The sequence below is a fragment of the Emys orbicularis genome, chromosome 2, assembly GCF_028017835.1.
Source record: "Emys orbicularis isolate rEmyOrb1 chromosome 2, rEmyOrb1.hap1, whole genome shotgun sequence".
Taxonomy (NCBI): Eukaryota; Metazoa; Chordata; order Testudines; family Emydidae; genus Emys; species Emys orbicularis.
In genome coordinates, this window is record NC_088684.1 from 121,017,145 (window position 1) to 121,042,572 (window position 25,428).

Genomic DNA, 25,428 nt, shown 5'->3' on the forward strand with positions numbered 1-25,428 from the left:
GTTTTCCTTTCCCTTTTCAAAAGCATACATTCTTGAATTTACTCCCATCACAGAATGAAAACTACATAAATAATAATAAACACATTATCATAATCCTGTGAGAAGACAGTTCTTCTAATGTCAATTTACAGAGTGGTTTCTATACTTGATAATCATTATTGCTCTTACACCAATACTTTGTATCTTTTTATACTTCTGTATTTTTATTATACAATTTATTTTTTATTACAGTTATAAAAAGGGCATTTTAAAAAAATAAGGTGATGAATCTATATAAGGCAATCCGAGTTATGACGCTCTCCTGTGGATATTGGCTGTACTTAGAAGAGTTGAGGCGTTTGGTTTTGTTTTCAATCCAGGGCTTAAATGTGGTGTGACAAAATCCATGATACACTCTCATTGATGTAAGTTTTGCGTAAATGCCATGCTTCTTTTAGGCAGAAATGAAGGCACTTTAAACACAGCTACGTGCATGCTTCGAGGTAGCCGTCCAAAAGTTCTGTGAAAAAATTAGATCCAAATCCCTGCCCCCCCTTGCCAATCCCTTCCCTTCCACGTTATTTCTCATATCATACATAATTCAGATTTTGTTTTAGCTTTTTTTGTCCTTGGACAAAGTTTATTAGATAACCTATTATCTTCACTGTAAAAGGAAGAGCTTCTTTTTTTTCCCCCCTGAGGACAGGCTTTTCATAGTTGTCCTGTCTTTTAAAAAATTAAATGCTTTGAGCTACAGGATACTGTATACTGCTTGACAGAAATATGTGCATATTCTAGACAGGCGTCTCATGCAGCACTTTTACAAGATTGTTTCATGTTGTCAGTAAGAGGATCTTCAGATAAAATATCACAGCCATTTCCACCAAGTTTCCAGTTCGCCTACTCCTGGTTCATTTTTATCAAATCATTAAGGAGATCTATTCTCTTGCAGTCATAGAGGGCTCTGGCCAGCTTTCCTACTGTAGGCCCTTTGTAGCCTTCACTCATAACCCATTTCTGCAGCATTTGGTAAACTTTTTCTTTGAGTCCATCTCGTTCGTAGTCATGGTCAATTTCATCAATCTGTGGCTCACTAAAGCCCAGTTTACGAGCACAGTGTTTCCACTGTTTAGCCAAGTTCTCTCTCACTAGATTCAGCTGTTTTTCAGAGAGGATAGAGGTGCTATCTGTAAAAAGAAAGATGAGTATAAGAAGACAGCATTGTTTAAACTCCCCTTCTCTTTGAATGTCTCTCTCCAAAATATGGTCACTAGTAATGACAGGATTGTAGGTGGCTTTCATGTAAGGAGTTGGTCTAGTGATTAAAGAAGAGGACTGGATGTCACAACACTCCTGTATCTGCTACTGTTTTGCTTTTTTGACCTGGGACATGTCTACCTCACAGTGGTGATATGAGGCTTAATTAATATTTAATTAATATTTATAAAATGCTTTGATATCCTTGGATGAAAGATACTGTTATGACTTCTCGATTAAATAAATTAAAAATATGCAGTAGTGGTTTAAGCCAGAATTGACAAATACAAATACTATGGCCTTTTAAAATAGTCCTGCCCCTCCTGTACTGAAATGTTTCAACTCTTAGTCAGGAACACTGATCCTAGTTTTGCTTCCACTGTTCTGCTTTTTTTCTCTGTCTTTATGTACACATCCGCACATGCTGGGGCTTGGTGACTCATGAAACAGTACACTGTGTTGCCATGCTTAATGTCAGCTTCAGGTTTGGTAGAGGCAGCTGGGGGAGAATATCATCTAAGAGGTGATGAAAGAGGGCAGGAGGGGGGAGGGAATGGTTTAGTAATACAAAGCAATGTTAGTACAAACAACCACTCATGATGATAACCATAAGTATTGCGTAACTGTAATGCTATGTAATAAAGGAGGACCCAAAATGGCTAACTTCTGAATACAACAGGGAGCAAGATGCATTGTACATTCACTAAAGATGGTTCTCAGAAAGAGACTGTCAGCCTTCAGATTGTAAGAGTAAGGCAAGCAGGGACCAAGGGGTGGGGTGCACAAGGAACAGAGAGCTGATTGTAAAGAGGAACATTATAAAAGAACGGAGAGAGATTGCTCTTACCAAATATACCCATGTTTTCATAATGTGCATAAGTGTTTTGCATGTTGACCGGAACACTGCTTACATATAGATTCTGTTCTTCAATCTCCATGTGATTGTAGGCTCCAATTTGAATTCCGGTACTGTTATATATGGTGTATTTTGCAGTTTCATCTGTGTAAAGGCAGTTTAAGACTGATATATAATCAAGTACATGCAGTTTAGAATTCAAGAGATACGATGATGGCAAGGGCAAGGGCAAGGGCAAGGAAGAATGATTTATTTTGTATTTAAACCAAATACAGCCATGATGATTATTTTGTATTTAAACTAGAAACAGCCTTACTTTGGCCACTGCAAGAACTTTTTCATTATTAATTTATGATACTTCTGTACTGGGTGCTCTCGGTGTGCTTTGGGTTGTACAAACAGAAGAAGTCACAATCCCTGCCCCTAGGAACTTGCATTCTGAATTGAATAGGCAATACAGTTCAGAGACATAATTCACTGGGTGAAAGACGAAAGTCAATCTCAAAATTTCAAAGTGGTGGCGATGTTCCTTTAAAAAAATAGTGCATGCAGGGGATGGGGGGGCGGGGGAAGGAAGGTTAAGAGAAATGGGGAGTTCTGAGTTCGTGACTTCAATGGTGCTACACTGATTTACATCAGTTGAGGATCAGGCCCCAAATCTTTTGTGAAATATTTACTGGATTTAATATTACATGTATCAGATTTAATATATACAGACCCTTATCTTTATATGGCTTCACTTCCACCTATGCACTGGCCATTACAGCAGGACTGGCTCTCGGGGAGAAGCATGTTGTGCTCTGTGAATCTGCAGATGTACAACCCTTGCGCTACAGAAGTCTTGGGCAGAAAGCTTCTGGGTGCTCCCCCATGGTTAGTGTGTCTCTGTACTGTCCTCTCTGAGGGGCTGTACCTTGGAGGCACAGTAGATTACTACATTTCTGAATAGGCATGGCTGAGATTCTAAGTGCATAAAGATCAGGAAGTTCAAAATGGCACAGTCCCTTACTACTGTAATAGAGATGCTTACGGTAATCAAGATAAGAGACGAGGAGGAGACCATATTAGTTCATTTTATATCATGACAATAGTTCCTGGAAGATACTTAGCTAAATGTATTAAAATGGCTATGTATAAATGGCCCCTTCAGATCTGCTTCCTGTGTGTGTCCAGAGTAACATCTGCATACTTTATTGAAAACAACACAGTCATATTCAGTTTGTAAAGTGCCACATACATTTCCATTTCCATATACATGATTTTTAATCAATATCAGTAACAACTAACAGTGATAAATATAAAATTAAAGAATAATGTCCCTGCCATTGGTGAATATGTAGCAATTAGGGATGTAAATACTGTTTAAAAAGTTAACCATTTAAATGATTAAAAATATGTCGTTTAAATGGTTAATCGATTAAATGGCTGGGTCGGCCAGCCGGCATGGGGCCGCTGTGACTGGTAGGCCAGCCCGGGGTTAATGGTTAAGGCGGGTTAACCAGTAAGGCTAATTCTTACCGGTTAACCGATTAACCTTTTACATCCCTAGTAGCAATAAACACATTTGTGGTTGGTTAACTACTTCAACAGCTTCATTTTTAGTCAAAAATGCTTTTTTGAACAAAGCCTAAATACAAGTGAAAAATGAAGCTTTTGAAGACTCAGATTTGGCTTATAGTTTCACTTCTCAAAGAAGTGAATCCAGGTATGAAGTCATGATTTCACAGTTCTGTAAAGCCCTGGAAAATCATGCAGTTTGTCTCTCAGAGCCATGACACTTCATATCTCTGTACTTTATAACACATCTACATGGTGCTTAAAGATACCCTGTAAAACAAAGAGACGTATCTCATTAACAGTTTTTAGAGGTAGAGATTTCAGTTTCACTTTTTAGTAAAGCTGGTCAAAAAGTTTTGAAATCAGGTTAGCATGCATATGGTGTTAGTTGTTAGGAAATATCAATGCTACAGCATTTACCTGTGCTTATTTTGTGTTGTACAGGTGTAGTAGGAGTATATGCAAAATTCCCCTTCTTAAAAGGATTGGATTCCATTTTGCCTGAATAATTACAAAACACACAAATGCCAAAAGTATTTGGTAATCAAAAACCTAAAGGCACAAGTACTTCAAAACTGTTGTAATATTTATAATAGTATAAGAACACAGTTAATGCTCCTAATACAGAGGGGGGAAAGGTGCTGTTACCCAGAAAGCTAAGAAGCTTTTTAACAAATCCAATAAAAGTATATTTAATTAAACACATTATAGCTTAGTGAAGTGCGTAACAACCTTATTCTGTGTCAAGATCCTCTAGCATAGACACTGGCAAAGTGCCAGTGTGACCAATGGGATTCCACACAGATGTAAGAGTTCCTTTGCTAGCAGATTCCAGTGCAGGATTAGAGTCTAGATATGGATTTAGGTACCTAATTTTAGGTACACACATTTGAAAATTCCAGCCTAAGGTAACACAACAAGTAAACAGAAGAGCTGGCAGGTCATCTGATTCTCAGGGCTTGCCTATATGGAACCTTAGTTGGCAGCAAGCCAGGGTATGAAAGTACAGCACACTAGCATGCCATGCCTTAAGTCCCCCTGTGAACCCTGCTGCCATGCACAACTTCTGTAGTGCACTTTGACTTACTGCTGTTTGAAACACTAAGCATGGCATTTTTAGCACGTGGCAGCAGCGTCCATAGGGCAACTTATGCCACAGCAGGCTAGTGTGCTGTACATTCACATCCTGGCTTACCATCCACCAAATCTCTGGGTGGCCATGCTCGTAGTCTGGTATCTTCTCCACTATATCATGCTGCTTCCCAATAATCCCTTCTGCATTTCTTTTCTTTCTATCCAAATATTTAACTTTATTAGTGATTTTGAGAGTTACAATTTCCACCTGCAGATGTGACAGTCACAGCTCTCACAAACTCCTCTCAATCAATATATTGATATAGACAGCAATCGCAGACTCTCCATACAGCATTTTTTTGCATTCTCTCTGTCAACTCTGTGGCACCTTGTGGTTTCTTAGTGTAAAGTGCTGAAAAGGAATACCATACCCGGAAAATCCAGCCTCTAGGGTAAGATGATTAATCTGTATAATACCTTGTCCTTTTCCTAAATGGTATGGGACAAACTCCACTGAACACATGGTTATTGACCTGTTTGTTTATGTTTATTTTTGCTAAACTCTCAATATTCTCTCCTTTCTCCGCCTCCATAGCCTTCCTGAGGATACATACCTCACCTGCAATTGCTGAGAGGCATTGCCATAGCAGCATTAGATATAACCTGCTCTCTGTACAGCTAAAAGTGTCAGCTTCCTGTTGGCTTGAATTTAGGGTCACTTATGAACATGGATCTTCATCTGGTACAGCATTTACCCAATCAAGCCACCAGAGCCGGCAAAGCTTTCTTTGATAGGATAACGAGTCTTGTGGATAAGGGAGAAGCGGTGGATGTGGTATACCTAGACTTTAGTAAGGCATTTGATACGGTCTCGCATGATATTCTTATCGATAAACTAGGCAAATACAATTTAGATGGGGCTACTATAAGGTGGGTGCATAACTGGCTGGATAACCGTACTCAGAGAGTTGTTATTAATGGTTCCCAATCCTGCTGGAAAGGCATAACGAGTGGGGTTCCGCAGGGGTCTGTTTTGGGACCGGCTCTGTTCAATATCTTCATTAACAACTTAGATATTGGCACAGAAAGTACGCTTATTAAGTTTGCGGATGATACCAAACTGGGAGGGATTGCAACTGCTTTGGAGGACAGGGTCATAATTCAAAATGATCTGGACAAATTGGAGAAATGGTCTGAGTTAAACAGGATGAAGTTTAACAAAGACAAATGCAAAGTGCTCCACTTAGGAAGAAAAAATCAGTTTCACACATACAGAATGGGAAGAGACTGTCTAGGAAGGAGTACGGCAGAAAGGGATCTGGGGGTTATAGTGGACCACAAGCTAAATATGAGTCAACAGTGTGATGCTGTTGCAAAAAAAGCAAACATGATTCTGGGATGTATTAACAGGTGTGTTGTGAGCAAGACACGAGAAGTCATTCTTCCGCTCTACTCTGCTCTGGTTAGGCCTCAGCTGGAGTATTGTGTCCAGTTCTGGGCGCCGCATTTCAAGAAAGATGTGGAGAAATTGGAAAGGGTCCAGAGAAGAGCAACAAGAATGATTAAAGGTCTTGAGAACATGACCTATGAAGGAAGGCTGAAAGAATTGGGTTTGTTTAGTTTGGAAAATAGAAGACTGAGAGGGGACATGATAGCAGTTTTCAGGTATCTAAAAGGGTGTTATAAGGAGGAGGGAGAAAACTTGTTCACCTTAGCCTCTAAGGATAGAACAAGAAGCAATGGGCTTAAACTGCAGCAAGGGAGGTCTAGGTTGGACATTAGGAAAAAGTTCCTAAGTGTCAGGGTGGTTAAACACTGGAATAAATTGCCTAGGGAGGTTGTGGAATCTCCATCTCTGGAGCTATTTAAGAGTAGGTTAGATAAATGTCTATCAGGGATGGTCTAGACAGTATTTGGTCCTGCCATGCGGGCAGGGGACTGGACTCGATGACCGCTCGAGGTCCCTTCCAATCCTAGAATCTATGAATCTATGAAAGATTCATTTTCTGAAAGGTACCAAAAATCCTCACTCTAACACTGTTTCTGTGCTGCAACTGACCGGCAGTAAGATTCTGACTAATTTTACACACCTTTGTGAGTCTAAAAACAACTACCATTTGCTTCTAGCACAATTTGGTGATTGTTCTTGTTTACGGTTCTTTCACCCTAGATGGGTTGGGAGAGTTCATCAGTTATTCAACTGCCAACTTACTCCTGGGGGCATTCTGCGCCAAAAAATTAAAAATTCTGCGCACAATATTTTAAAATTCTGCAAATTGTATTTGTCAAAATAACACTAAATAATCATGCCAGTTTCAATTATTTTGGTAATTTATTTCAAAATACCGGTCAGCAAGTATGTCTGTAACAATACAGACACACACAAAAATTCCCCCTCGAGTAGAGAGTTAAAGAAACCTCTATAACAACCCAGTTCCTGTTTCTCTGCCCACCCCACCCCAGAGCCCAGCCAGGGGGCCAGACACTCACAACCCCTCCCCCCCCACAAAGCCCAGCTGTGGGGCCCTCCAGCTAATACACCTCTACCCCCTCTTCCCCAGAGCCTCCTGGTGGGCCCCCCCAGTCCAGATACCCACACTCTGTCCCTCCCCAGAGCCCAGCTACAGGGTGCCCCCTTGCCCAGACACCTGTTCCCCTCCTCCCCCAGAGCCCAGGGATCCAGAGGGAGAAACAGCCTGATGCTTGGTCCCAGGCTTGCACAGAGTTTCCTGCACGTCGCCCTCTCCTTCCCTCAGGGCATGCTGGGAACTGCAGCTGCCAGGAATCCTCTAGCTCCCTCCTTCTCCCCCCAGCAGTGTCTTCTATGTGCAAGCTGGGCTTTGCTGAGTCCAGTGGCCCATAGTGGTGGCTAGCAGAACTGCAGCCCATTTCTGTGGGGGAAAGGAAATTCTGCATGCACAAAGTTCATTTCTGCAAAATTCTGCATTGCGGAGTGGCGCATAATTCCCCCAGGAGTACCAACTGGATAATAGCATGCAGTCAGTGGCTTGATTCTTCTCTCTGTTACTCTTGATGTAAATCAAGAGTAACTCAATTGAAGTCAATGGAGTTAAACAAGCATGTGAGGAGAATCAAGCCCACAGCAGTTTAATGAACTGAAGTGATATCAGAGTATCAGGAAAACAAAGAGCAGTGGACCATAATATGTCTAAAGGAAAGCCTTTGCTACCAGCACCACTGCCTGAGAGTAAAAAATCAGCTGCTTGCTGGTATGTGAGCTACAAAATGATCAGTGGCCATCTTACTTCTGGAAGACGACAAAAGGAGTACTGTTTGTGTTTTAGATAAAAAAGTAATAAGACAAATATCTCACCTACCTGTCTCTGTATTCGGGCTCTTTGGAAACAAAGGTGTGGATGCTTGTGGATGCTGGTCTAGGCCAGATTCAGGCACAGGGGGTTTATTCAGACTAAATGTATTGGCTGAATTTGATCCATAGAGATCCTCTGGACATCCTATTATCGGATCTAGAGGCCTTGTCCCATGCATAATATTTGGATTGTATGGTACATTTTCCCATATTGGAGTTGCTGCAGCTGGTGGTGGTGGTTGTTGTAAATGACTGTAATTGGTCATGTTACTATAGGGACTGGCTTTTGACCCTGTGCTTTCAGCTTTCAGATATGATTCATACATCTGTGAAGCAGCAGGTGGAGTTGCAAATGGATCAAAGGACACCCTTCGTCTTCTTTCCTCCTCTCTCTTTTCAGCACTGTATACCACAGGTTGGCTTTCTGAATTATCCATCCGACTGCCATACTTATGATAATTTAATTCATCCTGCAGTTTTCTTTCTAGGCCCATAGAAGCCTCAAAGGAGGTCTCACAGCTCTCGACAGGCTGGTTTGCCGGAAAGGGAGCAAACATGGCTTCATCCACATTGCCAGTCATGAGACCCTGAGAGCTATGTAGGGAATTGGGCTGATCTGCAGTAGGGAAGGGAAATTAAATATTTTAATTATCCCATAATGCAAAGGTACAACTGTAGTTTTCAATTACATCTCAACAACATCATGGAAGAGACTAGCATTTTTATATTAGAAACAGCTAAATAATTCATAACATGTAACCAAAGGTAATTTCTTCTAGAAAAGATAATACTGTATTTTACATTTTACTTAAGACCTTTTCATCTGAAATGATCACAGACCACTTTATAAACTGTGGGTCTGACCATATTGAAATCAATGGCAAAAGCTCAGTAACTTCATTGCTACAAGACTGGATCTTATAGACAGTACGGTATGAATAGGGATAGTAAATGTTTCAAGCACCACTGAACTGCAGCCACCTCTAAGCAGAACATGGCACAGAAATACAACACAACACATCAGGCCAAGAAGGGAAGAATGAAAGGTCTTGGACTTTAGAGGGCCTTGTTCACTAATTTACCTCCAATGGAGTTATACTGCACAAAATTGGAGAGATATAGTGGAAAATCAGACTCACAGAATTTCACTGTAGGTGCTACTTTATACAGCACTAAAAGTCACATTTCTTTCAATGGTCCTATCCCAGCAAATCTCAAATTAGCCTTTATGAATGCATCATTCTGTATTTTTAATGAACTTTGATTTTCAATCTCTGTCTAGCTTGTTCTTCTAGAGTTCAGAGAATACATTTTAATAAAGATCCATTTCATGTCTATGGGCAAAGAAGGACGTAACCCATGATTTTCACCTAAACCTTACAGATAAATTCTGTCCTTGGATGGGTGCACACAGCTTCCCTTAGAGACAACGAAAGGTTTGCTTGTGGTCTGAAATGGATTGTTTGAATTCTAATTCTAAGCATTCTATAGCATCTAAGACTGAACAAATATGTCAAAACCTGCTTTTTTATCATATTATTTGTTTATTTGTAGTATGGGGCTGAAGAGGGTCTCCTATTGAGATTTAAAAGGATTACAGCATCAACATGGAGCTTTGAAATGGTCTTGTAGATGTTGGGCATCACTGAAAATAATGGGGCTCAAAAAGGCCACTGTAGCCTTAGAACAAAGCTTATGTGGGACTGGATAGTCAGGGGATTGGTAATGATATATGGAATGTTGACCTTTCTATCTCTAGAATACATTTGAATCCAATCCAGGTTGGTGGTGAATGAAAACTTACTATCTGATGGCTGCTACATGGTAAACGTGACTTGGTTGACTTACTCTGGTTTCAAGTGGATAAATATCACCATTGCAAGAGGAAAAAAACAACCCCACCATAGTTGGCAACTGTCAGCACTCAACAGACAGGTACTAGATTGAATGTCATGGACTGTGAACTACCCTACCGTCTCTACAAATGATCCTCCAGGGCAGGCTTGAGGACTATTGGTGGGGCACTATTGGTGGGGACTCTTAGGCATGTCTACACTACCACTTACGTCGGCAAAACTTACGTCGGTCAGGGATGTGAAAAAACACACCTCTTAGTGACATAAATTATGCCAGCATAAGTGGTAGTGTGCACAGCTACTGCCACTCATTGGGGGTGGATTAATTATGTTGATAGGAGAGCTCTCTCCCATTGGCATAGTGCGGCTACATGAGAGATCTGACAGTGGCACAGCTGCATCAGTACAGCTGTGCCACTGTAAGCTCTCTAGTGTAAACATAGCCTCAGAATATGTGTACACTGAGTTTTAAAACCCATGGCAATGAATCTGAGGCTCAGGCTGGAGCCTGGGCTCTGAAGCCTAGGGAGGCTGCAATGTCTACACTGTTCTTAATGCTACAGCATGAACCCAGGTCTGTACACCCGTGGCAAGGAGTCTCGGAGCCTGGGTTTTTAAAACACAAGCATATACATGCCCTTACACTACCACTGGCTGCACTGTGTCTATTTGCTGGATAAAGAGAGGACTTTAATCTGCAAGGTTGTCAGGGTATCACCTTTTACAAACACCACATTCACACCAAGTTTTCTAAAGGATGAGAGAGTTTGTAACATGGTGCTGATACGTTTTAATATTTTTCCTACGAAAACGTAACTTGCACATTAAAAATGTAGCCCTACTGAAATCCGTTACCTCTGCTGAAGAATGGTATGAGTTGTTGCTAACCTGTCTTTGGGGTGAGATTTGTCAGGCAGATAATAAGACGGATCACAGAATATCAAGGTTCATAGAATCACAGAATATCAAGGTTGGAAGGGACCTCAGGAGGTCATCTAGTCCAACCCCCTGCTCAAAGCAGGACCAATCCTCAGACAGATTTTTGCCCCAGATCCCTAAATGGCCCCCTCAAGGATTGAACTCACAACTGTGGGCTTAGCTGGCCAATGCTCAAACCACTGAGCTATCCCTCTTCAAAATGGTCTGAGCAAAAGAAAACTTTGCAGGAGTTTTTACTGGATTTTCTAACGTTGCTTATATGTGAGTGTGTGATGGGATATGTAAACCTGCCTGTGATGGGGTGTGCACCCCACACTGGCCCTGCAAGAGCTGAATTAGGCCAGATGGGCCCAATCTATTAATTAGGCTGCAAACTGGAGCATTTGGGCTGGAGGCAGCTAATTGGAGAATGTCTCACCTGTGCAGGAATGGGGAGGGAGGGGCTATATAAAATAAAGGAAAATGGAAACAGGGGGACTCCTGGGAAAATCTGCAGTCACTGCCTGGGAAGAGGGTTTGGAGGTAGCAGAGCTGTGTAGCCTGTAGTTGCTCACTGGGAGAAGGCAGTGGTGAAGCTGACAGAGAAGGAAAGGAGAGCCAAAGGTTAGGACAGGGCTAAGGGAAATGCAGCAAGGTATGGGATGGAACAGACCTTGACTGCTGATTAGAAGGTGCCTGAGCCAGAACATGGAGTAGAGAATGGGCCCAGGTTTCCCAACCAGCCACTGGGGAAGTGCATAGGAAGACTGCCTGAGTCTGTTTGGCAGAAGAGATGTCTTCCTTTCCCCTCCCCCCTCAAAAGGGGAAACCACAATAGTGACCTAGCTGGGGGAGTGAGTCATGATGTGGTCTCAGCAACTCCTAGAGTGAGAGAGCGGCTGCACACAGAGGTGGAGGGACGGTTGCAGCTTTGGGGAGAGGTGTTGAACTGTTCCCCAGAATGGCCAGGAGGAGGTGCCAGACCTGTGGTGAGTAGAGCACCCTGTCACACTGCCACAGCTGAAAAGGGATTAACTGGAGCCTGAAAGCTCTATTAGTACTGCCTGGGAACACCTGGAAAGGGTGAGTCAAGCTCAAGGAGGCCTTGAAGGAAGGTCAGGGCAGCTGGGAGGAGGCCCAGGAGAGATGATGTCTAATGTGCTCTCTGAGTGAGAGAGGGCTGGCTGGCAAGAGCTAGGAAGAGAGGTAAACCTGGAAAATGCAGAGGAAGGATTAGCGCTGCCAGCCAGTGTCCTGAAAACAGGATGAAGGATTCTGAGAACTAGACAGAGAGCCTATAATCAATCACATGCATCACACTGCTGGGAGTGGTTTAATGGTATTTTGGTTTGTCACTGCTTGGCAAAGAGTCCAGGACTATAGAAAGACCCCAGGAGGAACTGAAGACATTTGAGTTGATTATATGTTATTTACCAGTTGTAGTGGACATTATTTGGGACTTTAAGGACAGTGGTGACCATGGAAGGAGGGGGACACTAAGGGAACCTGGCAAGGTCTCAACACAAGAGACCACCTAAAGGCCGTAAGGGGGAACTCTAGGATGGTGGATCTGTTACACAGTGCTACAGATTTGAACTCCTGCTAACAGGGCACTTGGGTGAAAGAAGTACAGACACACACTTTCCACTACAGACATAGTGTTATGGCCACATATAATTATCTACAACTATATACTTCCTCAAAGCTGTGAAACAAACCAGGATTTGAGCTGATATGTGACAAAGGAAGGAACAGATGAATGGAGTAACCCACGACCAATCCCACGGTGTCCAAGGCAGAATCAATAGGGAGCAAGATCTTAGAATCATAGAATATCAGGGTTGGAAGGGACCTCAGGAGGTCATCTAGTCCAACCCCCTGCTCAAAGCAGGACCAATCCCCAGACAGATTTTTGTCCCAGATCCCTAAATGGCCCCCTCAAGGATTGAACTCACAACCCTGGGTTTAGCAGGCCAATGCTCAAACCACTGAGCTATCCCTCCCCCCTTAAAACAAGTGACGTTCTAGTTTTTCACTCTAGTTGTTCTCGGGGCACTAAGGTTGGACTGGGAAGACAAGATAACTCCAAAGACTGATATAGCAGGAACTGAAGCCTAAAGATCAAGCAAAAGTTTGTTGGTGTGAATCAACAGAGGGAAAGTTAAAGGATGTTATTAAAGTGAATATATAATGTAATGTGATGATGGACAAATCAAGTATTGAACAAATGAAGTACAGATGGAAAGAGAAAATACTTTCTGCACAGAGACAAAAGCACAAGAGTTTAAAAATAACCTGTTTTATTTTCAAACTGTAGAGCCTGGAAATAGTGATCAAGAGATAGTGTCTTTGTGACTTGCATTTTAGAACAGCAGATAAATCTGATCTTTTTATTCAGTGCTCTAGATTCTCTCCTGAGTTCTGAACAACTGGGTCTGTTAGTTACAGCTTTTAATAATAATAAAATAATAATAATTAATAATTAATAATGGAATCAATTTTATTTGTCCCCAATTTTGCCCTAAGCAGGCAATATGAAATAGTGTTATGAAGTGATGTAATAATCACCTGTTTGTGCATGTCCGTTATTTGGAGATTCTGCGACAGAGTCTATCTGAAGGGACTGCATCCTTTTCACAAGTTCAGTTGGCCCAGGGTACACTTTCTGTACACAGGAAAAAATATGCAGCACATGAAAGTTTAAGCAAAGGAAGCATCTTTACTGTAGAAACCAAATGGATCCCCACAGAGAGTGGCCCAAGTGAACAGCTCATGTTCTTTGTTGTTAGAATGCTGGTGGACCACGATCATTGCTTTGCAGGGCTTGCTTACTAGTGAGGCTAAGTTTACAGACAAGCAGTGTCTGCTTTCAAGGAAGGCAGGAATGATTACTATGTAAATATAGGGCATGATTCTCTGATCTGGCCAAGCTGTGCCCTTACTCACATTGACTACTGCCTTAGTCCATGAGCTAATCCCATTGGACTAGACAGTGACTCACTGCACTGCTCCCAACTCAGGTCTGTACCTACAAGTCACAGTCTTATCACATTGCAATCTATAGGATTGCTTGCAGAGTAAGATACTGCTTTAGGTAAAGGTAGCAGAATCATGCCCTATTTTATGTATTTACATGTAGAGCTTAACTGGAAAAAAATAATCCACAGCTATGGCCTTGTTCTGACAACAGTTTATATGTGGGATATGGGGACAGGGAGCTTGGTGAAGATCCTTGGAAGGAATGTTTTAGTGTTTCACTGCACTTTCACCTTTGCAAACCCTTGTCTTCATTTTGCAAGGCCCAAGGAATAATCATCTTTACCCTGGCATTTTGATGTTCCAGCCATTCATGCCTTTTTGATGTCCTTACTCAAGTAAAACTTGAAGTCAAGTGCAATTTTACCAGATTAAGGACTTCTGGATTTGACCTGTTGCTCTTACTTGCACTTCTCAGAAAGTCATTAGTCACTGTCTTACCAGGAAGTCTTTTCACAAATTAAAAACCAACAACAATCTCTTCCAGGAAACATATCTTGATCCCAGGTGTTCAAAATTCAAAACTTCATTTTGGCCTTCTGTTAGGGCCTGATTCTGACACCCTGCTTATGCAACTGTGTATTACCCTGCTCCAGGAAAAGTCCCATTGGTAAAGAGTGCAGCATACTCCACCCTTGTCTTATTTCAAAGAGACTATTTGCAGAGAAAAGTGCTACTCAAAAATCAAACCGTAAAAAGCTACAAAACATATTGGTACAGCTTTGTTACTTAACCATATTCATTTGCTTGTATGTTGTATCCATATCTCCTACCCCTGGTTTGTTTCTGCCTTTAGACTCTCAGCCATTGAGGGCAGGGATTGTCTCTTTTGTGCTAGTGCAGAGCACAGCACGATTCTGATTGGTAGCACCCAAAAGCCCCATAATATAAAATATTTACTACTCAGAATTAGTATGAGTGGTAGAATCAGTTCCAGAAGAATATTTGTCTGTTTTGTCAACTTTATTTTGCAAAGCTTTGCTATCTTGCCAAAGAATACTGGACACATCTTCAAAGTCACTGCCTGGATTTCCCAAATCAGAAATGTTTTAATTCCCCATCCTGCAATTTCAGGGAGAGGGGAAAGCACCTGACAAAACATGGCTGTGTGGCAGAACAGTGGCACCATGGGGACACTTTCACTTATTAGTTTAAAATATTGGGGATGCAGTCCTTGTCACCTCCGTATAAGTGGTACTTTCATTTCAGGGTTCAGCCACAGCATCAGGGCCTTAATGTCAGTAGGACTACTACAATGAGTAAATGTTTTCCAGTGTGACTCAGGGCTCCACAATCTGGCCCAAAGCATTTGCCAGGAAGTAACTTGCCTTTTCATTATTATTTCAAATCAGGAAAGCATCCTTCTGCACAATAGTTTGCAAGCTACATCCTATAGGAGGAACAGGGAACCAAGTTACAGCTGAGAGAGGACTCAAAACTTTGAATTTCCTGACTCTTTTTTTAATTTAGATTACAGTAATGCTTAGAGGTCTCAACCAGGTTCAGGCCTCTCTGTGCTAGGTATTATGTAAACTGTATGTATTTAAAAACCTCAGCAATAACACTTCATAAACTATGAACCAGATTCTGTCATCTTAACTCATGCTGAATAGTAGCTTGCTCAACAGTCTCTTTTTATTTCCATTAATGTCAATGCAGTAACACCAGTATAAAACTAACGTAAATGTGATTTCAGCAGAATTTCTAATGGAGGAAAGTTCTACTCACTGGCAATCAGAATCTAGCTCACAGGGCTTTTTTACCTGCCACCCATACTCACACTAAGTAGCCCTTTACTCCACAAGCAGACCTATTGGAATCACTGGGAGTGCTTATTGAATATAGCATTACTTAGGGTACGTCTATACTTACCTCCGGGTCCGGCGGTAAGCAATCGATCTTCTGGGATCGATTTATCGCGTCTTGTCTAGACGCGATAAATCGATCCCGGAAGTGCTCGCCGTCGACACCGGTACTCCTGCTCCGCGAGAGGAGTACGTGGAGTCGACGGGGGAGCCTGCCTGCCACGTCTGGACCCGTGGTAAGTTCGAACTAAGGTATTTCGACTTCAGCTACGTTATTCACGTAGCTGAAGTTGCGTATCTTAGTTCGAAGTGGGGGTTTAGTGTGGACCAGGCCTTAGTGTGAATAAGGGTGTTAGAATCTGGCCCTGTATGTATGTGTGTGTTTTTTACTTACAAGTTATACTAGGAAGCATCTGGGATGCTACTTACCTTTATCTTTCTCAAGTCATCTTCAACATCTTTTTCTAGTTGCTCACAGTAAAATGGCTTATATTTCTGACTAATTTCTGCAGGAAAGGAAGATTAGGAGAAAGTAGTTTTAAATGGCAAATATAAATGACTGTGCTGCTTAGCTCACTTCCACCAAAACATTAACCAGTTAGTTACATAAGTTTATAACAGGAGTTGGCTCATAAAAATTAGAGCATTGTTAGCAGGGCTGATTTAGTCTTAAAAAAGAATGTAATAAGAACATTCTTGAATTCTTGTTCACTTTTAAGTATTGAATACATTCAGTTGCATTGGGCTATTTAATAAACACCTACCTACACAACTGCAAAGCCCGCACAGGCTGTAACTTTACAACAGGTGACTACAAAGACAGTGAGTGACAGCCAGGGTCTTCCAACAGTATTATGCTTTGCTTCCTATGTTCTAAGCTCCTGTAGTGTCTTAACAAGACAAAGATACAATTCTATCAAGCTTTAGGGCCAAACTCTGGTATATAATCACTGGCCTGAGCCAGGGAGTTCTGGATACCAGGTGGCACCCACAGCATATGCCCTTTCCATGCAATCAGCTGTGTAATGGACCCCTATTCTTTGAGAGACCCCCTCTAGGGTGCATGGAGGGAGCAGGTTTCTGTGCTCCCCCAAGCACAAGGACTGCAATTTGGGACTGGCCCTTTTGCAGGACATGCAAAAAGAGGGAGAAGCCTTCTCCCTCATCCTCATCCATCCCCTTCATATCACCTTCATGTGCCATGGGCAGTCAAAATCTGCAAAGCACCTCATATACAAACTATATCCCAAATGGAGTGCCTTGCTCCATGAGTGGTCCCAGACTGGGTCTGCTCATAACAGCTTTATAATACTACTTACCTTCTCTGAGAAGTGTTTTATTATCATTAATCCCATTTTACTGATGGGGAGAAACTAAGGCACAGTACTCGTATAGACCTGATGTACTAGCAGCAGAATATGCAGGTTTGAGAATGGGATAACAAGTAGGCCCTTAACAGGGTACTAAAGAGCTAAAAAAATAAATAAAATGCAGGTGTGCATATTTGTGTGGTGAACTTTTAAACTTATGCACACTGCATACCAAACAGCTGCCTGCAGTATCAGTGCTACTGCCTAGACCCAACACTTTTACATGCAGTAGCTTTTCTTTTTTGTTTTAGTCACCAGTGTACTGAGAGCAAGGAAGAAAGAGCCAGGAAGACAGAGCAAGAGCAGCAGTTTTTACCTGCTGAAAAGCTAGAAGCATCATCCCAGATCCACTCAAGCCAATGGAAAGACTCCCATTGACTGGTCCTATTGGAAGAGAATTAGCTAGTTATAGCCAATGGCTAATACATAGCTCAAGATAGTAGCTTGGAGAAAGTTATGTCTGAGACAGTTTTTTAAGCCAAATCTTGGAAGGCTGAATTACTTAGGGCCAGTCCTATGAAGTGGTGAGTGTCTCCCAATATCAGGCTTTTTGTGACATTAAAGAGGAGGGTTACCCTATGATGAAAACAGGGTGATGGATTTTCAGCTGGGGTAAGTTGGCAAAGCTCCACTGAAGTCAATGAAGCTATGCCAATGTATATCTACAGAGGATGTGGTCCAGAGTTTATTCAGAATTCAGGTCAGATGATTGGAGGATAGCTAATATGATGCCAATTTTTAAAAAGGGCTCCAGAAGTGATCACGGCAATTACAGGCCTGTAATCCTGACTTCAGTACCGGGCAAACTATCATAAAGAACAATATTGTCAGACATATAGAGGAACATAATTTGTTGAGGAAGACTCAACATGGTTTTAGTAAAGGGAAATCACGCCTCACCAATCTACTAGAATTCTTTGAGAGGGTCAACAAGCATGTGGACAAAGGAGATCCAGTGGATATAGTGTATTTAGATTTTCAGAAAGCCTTTGACAAGGTCCCTCACCAAAGGCTCTTAAGCAAAATAAGCAGTCATGGGATAAGAGGGAAGGTTCTCTCATGGATTGGTACCTGGTTAAAAGATAGGAAACAAAGGGTAGGAATAAATGGTCAGTTTTCAGAATGGAGAGAGGTAAATAGTGGTGTCCCCCAGGGATCTGTACTGGTCCCAGTCCTATTTAACATATTCATAAATGATTTGGAAAAAGGGGTAAACAGTGAGGTGGCAAAATTTGCAGATGATACAAAACTACTCAAGATAGTTAAGTCCCAGGCAGACTGCGAAGAGCTACAAAAGGATCTCACAAAACGGGGTGACTGGGTAACAAAATGGCAGATGAAATTTAATGTTGATAAATGCAAAGTAATGCACATTGGAAAACATAATCCTAACTATACATATATGATGGGGTCTAAATTAGCTGTTACCACTCAAGAAAGAGATCTTGGAGTCACTGTGGATAGTTCTCTGAAATCATCCACTCAATGTGCAGCGGCAGTCAAAAAAGCAAACAGAATGTTGGCAATCCTCAAGAAAGGGATAGATAATAAGACAGAAAATATCATATTGCCTCTATATAAATCTATAGTATGCCCACACCTTGAATACTGCATGCAGATATGGTCACCCCATCTCAAAAAAAGATATATTGGAATTGGAAAAGGTTCAGAAAAGGGCAACAAAAATGATTAGGGGTATAGAACAGCTTCCGTATGAGGAGAGATTAATAAGACTGGGACTTTTCAGCTTGGAAAAGAGGCGACTAAGGGAGGATATGATAGAGGTCTATAAAATCATGAGTGGTATAGAGAAAGTAAATAAGGAAGTGTTATTTACTCCTTCTCATAATACAAGAACAAGGGGCCACCAAATGAAATTAATAGGTAGTAGGTTTAAAACAAACACAAGAAAGTATTTTTTCACGCAACTGACTGTCAACCTCTGGAACTCCTTGCCAGAGGGTGTTGGGAAGGCCAATACTATAACGGGGTTCAAAAGGGAGCTAGATAGATTCATGGAAGATAGGTCCATCAATGGCTATTAGCCAGGATGGGCAGGAATGGTGTCCCTAGCCTCTGTTTGCCAGAAGCTGGGATTGAGTGACAGGGCATGGATCACTTGATGATAACCTGTCCGTTCATTCCCTTTGGGGCACCTGCCATTGGCCACTCTCGGAGGACAGGATACTGGGCTTGATGGACCTTTGGTCTGACCCAGTATGGCCGTTCTTATGTTCACGGATTTGACTTGTGTGTATGAGGAGATCAATTTTTATTTTGAAAAGAAACCCAAGACACAGAAGCCTGTTACAAACAAAAATCATGACCTTTCTGAAAGGAAGAATTAAGCTCATTTTGCCATATTTTTTAAAATACTTGATATGTCAAAACAAAAATAATCCTGAAGCAGTATTTTACCTGAAAAGGTCGGCCGATTTTCTGGCTCTTGTTGCCAACAGTACTTCATTAAGTCGATAATTTCCTTTGGACAACTGTCTTTAATATCTTCTGTATTTGGCCTGTTCCCATTCATGATGCCAAAGCAAATGTGTGTTTCATTTATAGCATCTGAAAAACAAAATCTCAGATCAGACTCCTAATCACAGGGTTTTGCCACCATGAAAGGTCATCTCCTAGAAACAGCAAAGAAAGTGCCTAATTTAGACCCACAAATCTGCTGGCACATGAAAATGCTTACTCTATGGATCTGACTCTGAAACCCTCACTCGTGATGAGTAGTACTTACTGTGAGTTCCGTTACTTGCATGAGTATCTCCTACTCAACAGGAGTTAGAGTTACGGAATTGAACCCTCTAGGGCCTGATTTTCAGTTGCTTTGTTCAAGTGCTTGGAGTAAAAACAGGGATGTGGCCTCAAAGGCAGTTTTAAGCCATCTTACTGTTCCTGTATTCCAGGGCTGTTCAGGGGCCTAGTTGGCGACCAATATAAGTGAGAGCAGCCCTTAGCCTGCTCCAACTTCTGCTCTGCTTCCCATGGCCGTCTGTGCCAGGGGCTGGGAGCAAGTCTGGCAAGTATCCCTTAAGCCAGCTCTCCACCAGCGAAGGAGGCCCACTGCACTGGAAGGATTCTCCTGGGGGTTTCTCTGGCCCCTTCCAGGCCCAGAGTGGCAGAACTTAGCATAACTAAGGAGTAGGTGACCAGTGAGCAAACGCAAGATTAGTGCATATAACACTCTGAGTATGTCTACATTTCAGAGACTATATCAGCGTAACTATGTCTGCATAGCTGTAGCAACATAACCCTATAGTGTGGGTGCAACCTACCTTGACAGAAGTTTTTTCTGTTGCTGTAGGAACACCAACTCCCTGAACAACAATTGCTACATCAATGGAAGAATTCTTCCCTCGACATAGCTGCGTCTACACCCGGGGTTAGGCTGGCATAACTATGTCAGTCAGGGACATAGAGTTTTCACACCCCTAAATTAAGTAGCTGTATTGACCTAGCTTGTAAGTACAGACCAGGTCTAAGTGCAAATGCTGCAGGTAAAACTTGTGTCTGCCTTTTGAAAATCTGGCCCAGCTAGTATTTAGTATTTTAGTATCTGGTATAAGTTTCAGCACAAATGGGTTTGTAACAGGCAGTTAATGCAGTGTGTAGTGTAGTATAGTCAAGTGGAGTGTAGTATCAACATGGCAAGAGGAGAAGATTATAATCCCCCAGGTGAAATGTGATTAGTGCAACAGAAGTATATAGAAGGGGAGGAGAGAGAGAAAAACAAAGGTGGTGTTGGTGGGTGTGGAGTGGGGAAGGGAGTTATACAGAACAGGAATAGTTGATACGTATAGTAGCATCTATGACACATGGGGATCCAACAGAAACCAGTCATTTTACTAGTAAACATCCCCAACTAGGGCATCCATTCAGATTCTAGAGTTTTACTAATCTAGCAAGGCCTAAGTAAAATGGAAAACAACAAGGGTTTAAACTGGAAATGGTTCTCCAAACTTGGAATCAGTCTGTTTGGATTTCAGGAGGATGACAGAGCATCACCACCAATGCCTGGGAGTGAGGTATTTCAGAAACTAACACAAGCTTTATCGTACGTGGCCAGTCAGGAGAAGCACTCCTAACGAGAGGTACTGCTTTCAGCTCTGGAAGCCAGAATTAAAGTGTGACTAAACCTCCAAGTAATATGAGCTTAGCAGTTATTTGTCCACATCATGTAGAACCACCACACAGTTTGTCAGAAATGTCAGTTTCTGCTCAGATGAGATCCAGGATTGCAATAGCAGGGATGATGCAGGTCAGGTGTGAGTGCCACTGGGTGAGTTATGTGGGGAAGCTTGTACTTTGGTGGCCAATCCTAACCTGCTCCAAGCAATGCTCTAAGTTTCCAACACTCACTAACATTCACAGGAAATTCATCAAAGGAAACAAATACAGTATGGAAAAGTAAAATGTGCCTATGTCTGCTATATTGTAACTGAACTGATTTTAAGTGTGTTATGGATGTTACAAACTAGGATTCCACCAAATCTTTGATATATCTTAAGACTGATAAGAGAAGTGGCCTAGTGGTCAAAGCACAGGACTGGGAGTCAGGAATTTCTAAATTCTAATCCCGGCCTTGGACAGTGACTCCTTCCATGGTCTTGGACAAGTCACTTAACCCATCTGCCTTAGATTCCCCCCAGGATAACGACAACAACATAGGTGCACTGTGAGGATTAATTAGGCCTTGTCTATACTTGGAAACTGCCCTAATTTAGCAATCAGTGGCCAACAATTGCTGTAGCTGCATCAATGCTGATCCTTAAGTGTAGGCAAAGGCAAGCCAGGGTTTGTACCAACTGAGATAATCGGGGTTTACTGCTGCTTCAAGTAGGGATAAACCTCAATTAGTTCCATCAATACAAACCTCTACATGTCTTTGTCCACCCTTAGAGGGCAGTTCTGGTGCAGCTGTACCAATTATTGGTCACCAGTTGCAGAATAGGAGCTATTCTTGAGTAGAGAACTTATTTAATGCTTATAGGACATTTTGAAAATGTTATGTGCTAAGTATTATAAGTCTTAATTTTATAGCTTCCTTAAAGCAAACTCATTTAGCAATACAAGTCTCTCCAAGTGACCTACTTTCATATGGCTCTTTGTTGGCAAAAATTGCCCAGAGCACTATGCCAAAACTGTAAACATCTGACTTCTCCACAGGTTTTGTGTTAACTGAGAGTAAGTGCTCCGGGGCCATATAGAAAAGAGTGCCAGCGGTGCTCCTGGACGCGCTCTTGGAATTGCTTTTGATTTTCCTCTGCCGGCTGGTCTCTTCTTTGGTCAGTCTACTCCAGTTTTTAAAGCAGGCGACGCCAAGATCTGCAATCTGTAAAACAGGTCAAATCAGAGCTACTGAAAATGGAGGATGTGGCTAATAAAGGGGAGAGATGGAGCAAATTGTTTCACATATTACTCAAAGTTTGTTAAATATGAGGGAATATTTATTGAAATGACGACTTATCTGAAAACTCAAACTCTTCAATAAGTATAACCAAAGAGGGCCAATTAAATCATATTTTAAAGATCTCTGTGAATTTGTTGCCTGAATCAAATATTGTTGCCAACTGAGACACATTGAATTTTAACATGTTGAGACACTGTTATAGCCCAACCATGTTATAACACAACGTGGCTTTGCTTATATGGATGAGACCAAACTGGGTTAAAATCATGTTAGAGAATGGAAGTTCAGGGTGAAATTCATCCCAGTGGAGGAGGTCAACACAGATACACAGTGGCTAAGATTAGGATAGGCCTGGATGGGGAATTAACCAATTCCATCCCAATTATAAAGGGGTTTCGACAACGCTGTCTCTTAGCCCCTTTTCTTTTTAACTTTTATATCAATGATGTTTTAGCATTAAAAGGGCAGCAGTATTTGCGCCCCCGCAATTATGAATCACTTTGTCTTATTCTATGCCGACAACATGGTTCTATCTCAAACACCATTGGGACTGAAGCGTTTATTAAACTCATTTGGTTTATACTGTCAACGGGAGGGCCTCTTGATAGATTATTTGAAAACTAAAGTAACTGTCTTTAGTCAGAGACAGAGGTTTCATAAATGGAAGATCAATGGGCAGTGTATTGAACAAGTTAGCTCTTTCTCCTATCTGGGTATCTGATTCACACAAAATTGTTTGTGGGATAAACATATTGCGGTAACAAAAGAAGGCCTCAAATTCAATGCAAGCTGTGTTACATATTTCCTGGGGGCCACTTAATTTCACCAGTCTTTAAGAGTATTTTGAGACTTGGATTTTGTATGGCGCTTGGATTTTATATGGCACAGAAATATGGGGATGGAATGATCCCCACTGCCCCCGGGACTGGAAGTGATTCAGAACAAATTTCTCAGGAGGATTCTTGGTCTCCCAAATAATACCCCAGCTGCTCTTAGAGCTGAGACAGGTATGAACTCTATTCTGTCCAAAGTGCAATATAGGAGTATTAATTTTTGGCTTTGCATTCATAGCATGCACCCATAGCATTTGTCAAGGTTAGACTTAGCAGAACGGCTCAGAAGGACTTTTTCACATAAATTTGCATTCTCTAGGTTTCTCGGAATTGAAAATAATTAGATTTAAGTTTTAAAATGTGAAATCCATAATCTGGTCGAGAACAGAAGATATTAATAAGCAAATATATATGGTAGTGATTTCTATTTCAAATAGGTCACCTTGGTTCCTCCATGTTAAAAAGACTCCTGGGTATGCCAGATATTGAGAGAGTTTGTGTAATAACTTGCTAAGGAGGGCCATGAGAGTTCTCCATTTTCAATCAATGAAGACCGCTTACTTAGACAGCCGATATACTGGCACCGAGAAATGTAACCACCTCTGTCCATGAGGCTTCGGGCATTATTTATTACATTATAACCTGTATTGCCACTTGAGGTCAAAATGGCTCTCCGTGTTTTTGTCCCAGATGCCTTTTTTTATGCCCTCTCCGATTAGGAACTGTTAAGAACTGACAATGTACTGTGATCCAAGCAGTTGCTCTATTTGCATGAGCAGCTACTAAAATAAGGAAAAGGCAAGTGATACGGTGATCATATATGGTTTAATGGTGTATGTCCTTTTTAATTTTTATTTATAAGTATTTTAACGTTTTATAATTTTAGATTTTCAGTTTCATTGTAATACTTTGGGGATTTTTGTTAGCCCTAGGTGAATAAATTCATCACGGATAAGTCGCTATTAATAAACGTTGTGTCCCCTAGACTTCCTGTAGCTCCTTAGTAGGCCAAATTCAGAAGTGATGTATAACATGTATGGGTGAGTATAAGTTACATGTTGGTAAGGAGGTGCATGCATGTTGTGGGAGACTTATACCAAACCAGACTCTATCTAACTCCCTTAGGCCCAATCTTCTCTAGAACACTGGTTTGTCCTTACAGATGTTAGCAGTGTTGGGGGACCTTGTGCAGACTGGTCACCAGCTGTTGCTTTAACCACCATGTTAACCCAACCTGCTCAGAGCAAGTCTGACTCATCTCTAAATTTGGCCTCAGAGCTTTAATGGGGTTCTGTAACATGGTTATGAGCACTTGGTTTGGTTCCATCCATGTAAACAAGACCAAATATTAAGATTAGTTATCCAATTACATATGCAGTATTGATGGGGACTTAATCATTTGGTGTCTCTGCAGTTAGCTTCTCTTATCCTCTCTGCAGGATGCTCCAAAGTTGTTGTTTTTTTCATTTGCTGTTAGCTCAGACTTGTCATGTCACATGAGCTAATGACAAGTGACATATATCAAGCAACAGAGCTTTCCTTACAAGGGGCTCATTAAATAACTGCAAGTAATGACAGGGGAGACTGTTTCAGTAGTTCATCTTCACAGGACATATGTCCACAGGACAAAAGACATGGGCTGCTGCAGATCCTACTCAGATTTACTAGGCAGCAGGCACCGTGAATAGGGGATTTGATTCAAAGCACCTGAAGTCAGTACAAAAACTTCAGTTGACTTCAATGGGCTTTGGATCAGGCCCACAAAACACTTCTGTGAAGGTCTGTGTCACTGCTTTTCTTCTGTAGCTACTGGCTGACATCTAAAAGTAAGGACGAGAGGGAAAGAAGCACACAAAAAATTAAAAGGTTAAAAAAGGAAAACGCAGGAAGAGGGAAAGCGCAGGAAGAGAAAACGCAGATGAGATAGGAACAAAGGTGTGATATTTGCCATAAAGCAGTTTGATGTGCTGTTCTGGTATTTCTATTTTTTTCCTCACGTTGTGTTTGTTGAGGTTTGTCTAAAATTAATAACTTGTAAATAAATTAATGAATAAAATAACCAAGTGAGCAAAGCCAGTATTTTCTCTCTACTTTCCATCCCATATACTTTTGGCAGAGACAGATAATAAACACTTCA

General features: G+C 41.5%; 1 protein-coding gene across 1 annotated transcript in view; it reads right to left on the reverse strand.

Annotated features, from left to right (window-relative positions):
* Window positions 1-879: 879 nt before the first annotated feature.
* RIPK1 (receptor interacting serine/threonine kinase 1) overlaps window positions 880-25,428 on the reverse strand; it is a 55,874-nt gene continuing 31,325 nt past the window's right edge. Inside the window, exons 5-12 of the mRNA XM_065399402.1 lie at window positions 22,140-22,380; window positions 19,458-19,607; window positions 16,099-16,175; window positions 13,397-13,493; window positions 8,062-8,670; window positions 4,070-4,150; window positions 2,084-2,236; window positions 880-1,166 (exon numbers count right to left, since the gene is read on the reverse strand). Coding sequence (XP_065255474.1) covers window positions 880-1,166; window positions 2,084-2,236; window positions 4,070-4,150; window positions 8,062-8,670; window positions 13,397-13,493; window positions 16,099-16,175; window positions 19,458-19,607; window positions 22,140-22,380 — 1,695 coding nt within the window. The remainder of the gene's footprint in view (window positions 1,167-2,083; window positions 2,237-4,069; window positions 4,151-8,061; window positions 8,671-13,396; window positions 13,494-16,098; window positions 16,176-19,457; window positions 19,608-22,139; window positions 22,381-25,428) is intronic.